The sequence below is a fragment of the Mandrillus leucophaeus genome, unplaced genomic scaffold (genome assembly GCF_000951045.1).
Source record: "Mandrillus leucophaeus isolate KB7577 unplaced genomic scaffold, Mleu.le_1.0 Scaffold214, whole genome shotgun sequence".
Classification (NCBI taxonomy): Eukaryota; Metazoa; Chordata; class Mammalia; order Primates; family Cercopithecidae; genus Mandrillus; species Mandrillus leucophaeus.
In genome coordinates this window covers 2,484,099-2,493,617 of record NW_012102188.1, presented here as the reverse complement: position 1 = coordinate 2,493,617, position 9,519 = coordinate 2,484,099, and the positions used below count along the sequence as shown (strand labels likewise).

The following is a 9,519-nucleotide window of genomic DNA, read 5'->3' as shown; positions in this document are numbered from 1 at the left end:
CCCTGAGCGCTGGGGCTCGCAGGAAGAACTCGCGGCGCGAAGTGCAGCCCCTGCCCCGGACTCCGGCCCCGGGACCCAGTGAGGATCTGGAACCCCCGCCCCATGGCTGCGAGGAGGCGGACAGGAGCAGCTCCCTTGGGGGGGTCACCGCACAGAGGCCGGCCCGCCAGAACTTCCGCGACCTAGTGATGGGCAGCTCCCCGCAGCTGAAGAGGAGCGTGTGTCCCGGGGGCAGCAGCCCGGGCAGCTCCTCCGGGGGAGGACGCGGCAGAGGCGGTGGCGACTCAGACAGCGCATCGGTGGCCTCGTCGTCCGCGGAGGAGGAGAGCAGCGGCGGAGGCTCTGTGACGCTAGACCCCCTGGAGCACGCCTGGATGCTGTCTGCCTCCGATGGCAAGTGGGACAGCCTGGAGGGCTTGCTCACCTGCGAGCCCGGCCTGCTGGTCAAGCGGGACTTCATTACCGGCTTCACTTGCCTGCATTGGGCCGCCAAGCACGGAAGGCAGGAGCTTCTGGCCATGCTAGTCAACTTCGCCAACAAACACCAGCTGCCGGTGAACATCAACGCCAGGACGAGCGGGGGTTACACCGCCCTGCACTTGGCAGCCATGCACGGGCACGTGGAGGTCGTGAAGCTGCTGGTGGGGGCCTACGACGCCGATGTGGACATCAGGGACTACAGTGGGAAAAAGGCCTCCCAGTACCTGAGTCAGAGCATCGCTGAGGAGATCAAGAACCTGGTGGGAGCCCTGGACGAGGGTGACGGGGAAAGCGTCGCGGGTAGCAGCGGTGGGCGCTGGAGGCTTTCAAAGGTGCTTCCCTCGCATCTCATCACCTACAAACTCTCGCACGTCCTAGATGATGGAGGAGACCATCACTACCATCACCATCACCAACATCACCACTTGGCTGAGGGGTGGGTCGGAGGCAAAGCCAAGGATCCAGGGCGCAAAACTTCAGGCAGCTCTAGTGGACGTATAAAACCCAGACTCAACAAAATCCGCTTCAGAACCCAGATTGTCCACACCACACCCTCTTTCAGGGATCCAGAACAGCCACTGGAGGGTGGCGGGGAGGAGGAAGTGGAGGAGGAACGGTCTGTTAAAGGCCACTCGTCCTCCTTCAAATTGAGACCAAAGTCCAATGTATTTGGGTAAAAATTGTTTCTTTTAGAAAATGCTAAGGGTTATTTGTCTTAGGAAATTGAATACTAGGTGTTACAAGGAAATGAGACCAGAAGGACAAGCTAAATTATGCATTCTTACTTGAGGGACTGGAATGGATGGGGCAGAGTTCCCTTCAGGTTAGCCTTCTGGAGAAAGTGGATTTCTTTTAAGAGATTCATCATACCTTGACCTGTGCCTCTTTTCTGCCCTCCACTTCCCTGCCCTGGAGCCCGTTTCTGGAGACTAGAAGTGTATCTAAATTGGGGGAACAGAATGAATGAATGAGAGTTCCTTTGCTTTAACCATTCCTGGATGTCTGCAAAGTAAGGAATAGTGCACTTTTTATGTATCTGATTTTATAAGGGGTTACTCTTTCAAGAGCAACAAAAAAATGCAAATTGTAATGAAACTGGTAGTATTTCTGAGTGTGAAAACGACAGGCTGCCCCATTTTTTACCAATTGCATTTGTATTTTAAGGTACTACTGAAGGTCAGATAAAAGTTGAAATGCAAAAATACTAATTAGGTAATAATGTGAATAAAATGGGAATCCTCTTGGTATTTTATGTATATTGTAAGTAGCAATTAAATTATTTTTGTAAAAGCAATTTCAGTTTTAATCACTGAACAAAAGAAACAGGCAACATTCACTTCTGTAGTATGGTTTCCAGCTATCTCTAACACCACTATTAAGGTACACCAGTGTTAAGGTACATTAATAACTACACAAAATTTTATTTAAAGAGGGCACTTAGCAGCCTATGATAGTTTTAAATAAAATGTTGCCTCTCCTTCGGATTCTCACTAACTTGTGTTACTATTCTAAAAGTTTGCATTTGCTGGGGTGTTTATTCTGAGGATCATATAACCATTGTTCTACTTGGCATAACCCTGTTTAATGGTGCTTAGAGCTGAATTACCTACAGAAACTGTTTCTGGTTTAAATAATTAGCACAAATTGGCTCATGAGCCCATGTTTCTGTGGAGTAATTATTAAACCAACGTAATGATCCTCACGTAAGGTACACTTTTTATTTTACTACATTGGTAGTCTCTATGACTTGTAGCAATGTTTTATAAATGTTTAAAATGCTAAACTTAATTTTCCAACCTTTTCTTGACAATTAGATACCTATCCTGTAGTTACTGAAAATCTGGGTAGTAAATCTACCCAGTTAAAATGGCACTTTATAAAAGGGAATAGAGAAGAGATGGGACTATTTCTATATTTAAATGCTGCTGGCTATTAAATTCCTTTGTATATAAGTGAAAAATACCATTCGTTAAAATTAAGGACTTAAGTGTGGTTCTTAATTACATTTCATTCATTTATGTTAGAGTAAATGGCTTCATAATTACTTTAAAATTTAACCCACAAGCATATGAAATCTGTTTGTCATAAAATTGGAAACAGTTTTTGAGAGGGACTAATTTAAACAAGTCCTTCTCCTTTAGTCTTTTGGGTCATGTAATTGCTGAAACCTAAGTACCTACAGACTACAGGATAAGGAAGTTCACAGCCTGCAGGGTGAATGAACCCATGTGTGAACTGCACAAAGCAATTCATAGAAAATGCACAGAAATTTGTAACACTTTTGTCACGTCTGTCTCTAGATGCTCATTGAATTTGTTTAAAGATGGATGAAAGGCCGGGCATAGTGGCTCACGCCTGTGATCCCAGCATTTTGGAAGGCCGAGGTAGGTGGATCACTTGAGGCCAGGAGTTCGAAACCAGCCTGGCCAACATGGTAAAAACGTGTCTCTTCTAAAAATACAAAAATTAGCTGGGTGTGGTGGTGCGTTCCTATAGTCCTAGCTACTTAGGAGGCTGAGGCATGAGAATCACTTAAACCTGAGAGGCGAAGGTTGCAGTGAGCCAAGATCATGCCACTGCACTCCAGCCTGGGCAACGGAGACTCTGTCTCAAAAAAAAAAAAAAGAAAAAAGATGAATGAAAATATGAAATATCTAAACTATTATCCATTCGTTTGCCTTTTGTTGTGGGATTTTAGATATGAACTGTGTAAATCTGAGAAGCACTTATGCATACACGTGGGTGAAAAACCAATCTAATTTTATATAAATAAAAATAGGCTCCTGGAAGGTGAGAAGTAGTCATTTGTGCTAAATCTATACATATTGCCTGTATCTAGTGCAGAATAAGCTATGACGTCCCATTGAGGAATCTTAAATTTCATAGACATGTAAAGCTGAAATAACTCTAAAGAGTAGATGTTTCAGAACCATCAGAAGGTTCTGGTGAACAGTCAGTATTATCTCTTAAATGTATATGTTGGTCACTAATTGCACAAAATCTATAATTTGCTAGGGCTTTAGAGATTGAGTCAATATGTCATTTACCGTGGTTTTCCCCCAAAGGCTTTAACTTTTCTGATAAAATAATATTTTAAATTTTCAAAAACCCATTCCTGAGGGGAACTACTAGCATTCCTTTTCACGATGTGCTTGTTTGTGCAGTAAGTAGCATTTTTGGCTACTTAACTCTACATTCCTCTTATTTTTCAGTTTCCAGTCAAGATTATAAAAAGCAAGATTATAATTTGATATTCGTAGAGTTGCGCCTACCTTTAATGGAAAAATGTATGTCAGATACTTAGATGTTTATTGATATGAGACCATGTGGTTAAAAAACCCAAGTATGTCCATGTATTTCTTATAAGGTACACTTGAAACTAGTGAGTATTTGTCACATTTCACTTTCATGGTATGTAAAATGCAGTTTGCATATATAACTTGAATATCTGGTACTAGTTTTTTCATGCCTGAAATCTTGGAGTCTGGGTTGCCTTGTCTCTCCTTTTTTTAAATAAGTGAAATTTGGGAGATTGTAAAATCTGTAAAGTTTGTTTTGTCAAAATAAAATGTTCACAGTAGAATTTTTCTCTGAATTGTTTAAGTTTCTGTCGTCCTTTAGACTTTTTACATATACTGTGTTTTACAGTTCACAAAATGCGTTTTGAAGTTTCAGTTTATTTGACCCTTTTCCTATCCCTTAAGATTATGGGCCATATGTTCTTGACTTACAGGTAAGAAAATAAAGGTTAATGGTTGTTCAGGGTCACACAGTAAAAAGCTGTTAGTAAGATCTTAAGAGTCAGTGCTTTCCCACAACGTTACCTTTTCTGCATGTTGAATTGCCACATTTTTAGCAAAACAGCTGTAGTTTGGCACCAGTGATGGAGAGAAGGTAATACCTCTACCACTACCTAAAAAAAAGCTGTATAGGTTTTGCACACACCATCCGCCATCAACCCTCCCTACCCAGGGCTGACTTCAAGACAGGTGTAGGAATACTGTTTTTCATTTTTCAACCTCTGTCAAGCATGGAGAGTTAATTAATTTCCTCATCAAGGCTGCCTGTGATCTGTATTTTTAGCAAAGTTCAACTCTGTTGAATGGCAAAGGGATGTGGTACTCCTTGGTGTAATCGCCCACTATTGCTCTCTCCAGGAGATCCCACTATTATGGCTGCTGGAGTTTGTTGTTTTATGACAACCCATAAAATATTTTTCAGGATAAGTGAAAGACTAGATAAGTAGTTTCTTTTTCTTGAATAACTTCTTTCCTTAGAAGTACATGTCTTAAAAGGATTTATTAACCAGTTCACTTAAAGATATTTTCGAAATTTTCCTAGTAAAAATTATTTTTATTTTGCTAAGTAAATAGCATTATTTGGAGTTTCTTACATGATTAATTCCAGTAGTAAATACTTGGAATTTGCTGTAAACCAGCATTCCTTCAATGATGACCCAAGTCTTCATAAATCACTGAATATTAGAGGGTTGGAAGATGACTCTACAGGAACTTGTTTCTCAAGATACGGAAGTCATATGGTTCACATAACTACCTGCTTTTTCCCTGAAAAGCACTATACTTTTTTTCTCGATCTCTTTAAATGTCAGTTTCACCTCAGTAAGTAGCTTTCCTATTCTGTTAACTAATAGCCTATTTTTCCACATGGATGCATTGGTAAGGAATGTGTGACAAATGTTCCCACCCTTGCACAGTACCTGGCAAGTTGAAGGTACTCAGTAAGGGTCTTTTAATGGAAAACATTAAATATTTTATAATGTTACATAATATGGATGATTCAATAACATGCGTTCATGCTATGCAAATAAAGTTAATTTTTATGTAACATGGCTCTTAAATGCCAGCCTACCAGTTCATCTGCAGCTCAGCCAAAAGAACAGCAAGTTATTCCAATCCTGAAGATAAAATCAACTTTATTAGAATTGTACTTCATGAGCGACTTAACAGATTTTCAAGAGTAAATTTGCTTGTAAGAAAGTTTTGCTGTATGTGGTGGCTCACGCATGTAATCCCAGCACTTTGGGAGGCTGAGGCGGGAGCATCGCCTGAGGTCAGGAGTTCAAGACCAGCCTGGCCAACATGGCAAAACCCCGTCTCTACTAAAAATACAAAAATTAGCTGAGCATGGTGGTATATACCTGTAATCCCAGCTACTCGGGAGGCTGAGACAGGAGAATCACTTGAACCAGGGAGGCGGAGGTTGCAGTGAGCCGAGATCGTGCCACTGCACTCCAGCCTGGGCGTCATAGCGACTCTGTCTCAAAAAAAAAAAAAAAAAGTTTCCTTACAAGCTGACTCAGGTCCATGACCTGTAGGAGAATCTATTCTAACTGGCCTTAAATCGTCTGAGTACTGTCAGTTACACAAATGACTACTTATTCTGTAAAATCCCAAAGAGCAAATGAATAGGGAAATGAAGTTTAGTTTAGCATAGAGAACTATCATTTTAGTTAATAGATAATAATCATTTTAAGCATACCATGGACTGCCTTGTGAGATAGAACATTCAGCCTTTGGAGATAATGTGTCAGAGGTTGCATAGGCACCTGAAAATTTAAAATAGATCATTTTAAAGCACACTTGTGACCAGTTCTGTCTCAAGAAACACTGCTCTAAACCATATTCATTCTGACCAAAACTTTGGCCAAAAGCAGCCTGACTTAGGATAAAGTTAACCAGTACTTTGCCAGTGGTGTAAAGTATAATCATATAAGTTGTTGGTTTGTTGTTGTTGCTTTCTGTTTGAGATGGAGTCTTGCTCTGTTGCCAGGCTGGAGTGCAGTGGCGTGATCTTGGCTCACTGCAAACCTCTGCCTCCCGGAGTCAAGTGATTCCCCTGCCTCAGCCTCCGAGTAGCTGGGACTACAGTTGCGCGCCACTATGCCCAGATAATTTTTTGTATTTTAATAGGGACAGGTTTCACTGTGTTGGCCAGGATGGTCTCGATCTCCTGACCTCGTGATCTGCCTGCCTCAGCTTCCTAAAAGTGCTGGGATTACATGCGTAAGCCACTTTTTTTTTTAACTCAACTTTATGCTATTCTGATCAAAGAATCTGGGGGCCCTCCATTAGAATAGTCTTCTGGGTCTCTAAGAAACTTTGAATATAATAGTTCAGAAACGTAGTTGAGCATTCTGGAGATTTGTCCAGAAATTTCTGATATTGATGTGGGATCTTTGAAATTTGCATTTAAGAGGCAATTATGGAGGGTCAGTGGCCCACACCTGTAATCCCAGCACTTTGGGAGGCCAAGGCAGGCGAATCACAAGGTTAGGAGTTCGAGATCAGCCTGGCCAACATGGTGAAACCCCGTCTCTACTAAAAATACAAAATATTAGCTAGGCATAGTGGTGGGCACGTGTAATCCCAGCTACTTGGGAGGCTGAGGCAGGAGAATGGCTTGAACCCGGGAGGCAGAGGTTGCAGTGAGCTGAGATCGTGCCGCTGCACTCCAGCCTGGTCGACAGAGTGAGACTCCGTCTCAAAAAATAAATAGATAAACAAATAAATAGGGAATTATTTGGTTGTAGTCAGTTCAGTACTATTGAGCAAAGAATCACCTTTGGCTTAGTCAGGTTTAGAATCACCTAAGTGCTGACTTGGCAGCAAGACTAAGGTTAAGACTAAGATGGCTAAGACTTTCAGGAAGCTTACTGTATATACCCGACGAGGTTTCAAGTACTTTATAAAAAGCAAGCTGTTTAGCCCTCATAATACCCCTTCCCTGATTCTAGTAGCCTCAATTCTATTGATGGAGAACTGAAGTACAAAAACCCAAGTAACTGCTGCTTGCCCAAGGTCCCAAAGCTAGTTCTTAGCAGTTCAGCTTTGCGCTCAGGCAGATTGGCTCTAAGGTTTGTGGGAAGCGCTAGTGGTATAGGAAATACCACTTCTTTGGGAACACAGGAGACAGTCAACTGGCCTAAAGTTTATGGGGCTAGCACCTAATGAAGTACAAATGATATAGGAAATTCATACTATTGCAGAAGAGAGCCAACTAAGAACCAGAAACAAGCACTAATGATTGAGACGGATAATGACTTTAACACTCTGTTATTACTGCACAGCAGTAGGGTTAGAACTGGATTTTTAGGAGTTTGCATTTTCTGGTGTCACCTAGGATCAGGAAAGAATATTTGGGTCAGGAAAGAATATTTCTTTAGCTCAGAATGGTGGAGCCGCTAAAATATTTGAGGTGTAGTTATACTTCTTTCTTTAGGCTCACCTCCCCTCTGTTCAGCCCCCTTTCACTTATCTGAGTACTTAAGCATTAACGGAAGGGCTTAACCCACTTCCACATAATCATGAGATTAAAGGCCAGTGTAGAAGAAAACCAGCAACACGGCATCTGGTTTCCGTACTATACATTTATAAATTTGCAGCCCACTAAAAGAATTTTGATAGTTCATTTTGAGACCGGGCGCGGTGGCTCATGCCTGTCATCCCAGCACTTTGGGAGGCTGAGATGGGCAGATCACCTGAGGTCAGTAGTTCGAGACCAGCTGGCCAACATGGTAAAACCCTGTCTCTACTGAAACTGCAAAAATTAGCCGGGTGTGGTGGCACATGCCTGTAATCCCAGCTACTCGGGAGGCTGAGGCAGGAGAATCACTTGAACCCGGGAGGCAGAGCTTGCAGTGAGCCGAGATGATGCCATTGCACTCCAGCCTGGGCATGATGAAACTCTGTCTCAAAAAAGAAAAAAAAAAAAAGTTCATTTTGGCACAGGCAGGAGTGTTATGTTTGTTCTATCGGAATCTATTACAAAGGGTGCTATTTTCCCTGCGTGTAAATCCCTGGTGGCCTCTTCCTTGAGCCCATACCCACACCCAGTCACTTGTCATTGTCCTCATCTGCGGCCCTGCATGTCCCTCTCCGGTGCACCACCAGTTTTCTTGTCCACTGTGCAACTGCTCTCCAGAGTGGATGTCTCAGCCACACAGCCATCCTGAGCAGGCTTGTACTCAGGGGCTGTTTATGGGTTAACAGAATGAATGGCTCTTCTTGCCAGCTGGCCTCCTGCGGTCCGGACTCTGCCCCACAGTTCTTGGATCTCTAAGAGGGTGACCTATCTGGAGCTTCCCCTAACCAAAACCCAGAGTGACTCTCATGGACGGCTGTGGGCAGGCGACTCCAGTTTCTGTGTGGTCAGATGGAATTTGCCTAAAAGCTATCCGACCCTGATTATTCTTCCCAAAGTCTGACACCTTGAAATGGCACATGGCTTAAGGTGTGCACCCAGGTGGGTGCTGTGAGAGAATTCTGTCCAGGAAAGAGAATGCTCTGGTCCATAATCAACCTCTAGAAAACCATGATGCCTTTATCAAGAAGGTGGATACCCCCATGGAAGCAAAATCAGTCTCCTAAAAGAACTCCAAAAACAAGGTTGGTAGGTTTGGGGTGGGGAGAGGAAAGGAGAAGGGAGAGGACCCAGGAGAGCCTAGGATGGGGTCTGGACAGCCAAGAGGTGCTCATGGGAGTCTTTGGCAAACCACAGGGGTCTTCCCCTATGTCGTCTTTGTGCCCATTTAATTTTAAAACAATGTGATGGGTGCCTTCTGTGCACTGCACAGCTGGGGAAGGAGCTGGGTCTGCTGTTGACTCAGAGCTTTGCAAGCCCACTTCTTCAAAAGAGGCCAACGGAGCATGGAGGGTGGCCTGAGGCTAAGACAAAAATAAATACCAAAGTTCAGCCCATCTTACAAAATTGTTTTGAGATAACCTTCACTCAGGTGGTGCTCCAGGGAGGCGTAGCAGGAGGCAAGCACAGTGGAGCAGGTAGGGACCATCTGGAAGAGTACTTTGAAAGCTAGCCTGAGAAATTCATTCAGAAAGAGGCTCTGGGAAGCTTTTTGAGCAGGAAGGTAACATGATGCATATTATATTTTAAGAAATTCATCTAGAAGAATCAACTGCTTTTACTATTCTGACCATTATTGTGAACCATGATACATGCTTTCAACGGAACTTGCCCATCTCACAAACATGATTTCACTCCTAGACTGTTCTTCAGGTTTCC

The 9,519-nt window shown here is 43.1% G+C and overlaps 1 protein-coding gene across 1 annotated transcript; it reads left to right on the top strand.

Moving 5' to 3' along the window:
• Window positions 1–6: 6 nt before the first annotated feature.
• On the top strand, window positions 7–4,075 carry SOWAHC (sosondowah ankyrin repeat domain family member C). The gene has a single exon (XM_011980536.1). It carries the CDS (start codon window positions 189–191, stop codon window positions 1,155–1,157), a length of 969 nt encoding a protein of 322 aa, XP_011835926.1. The 5' UTR covers window positions 7–188; the 3' UTR covers window positions 1,158–4,075.
• Window positions 4,076–9,519: the final 5,444 nt, after the last annotated feature.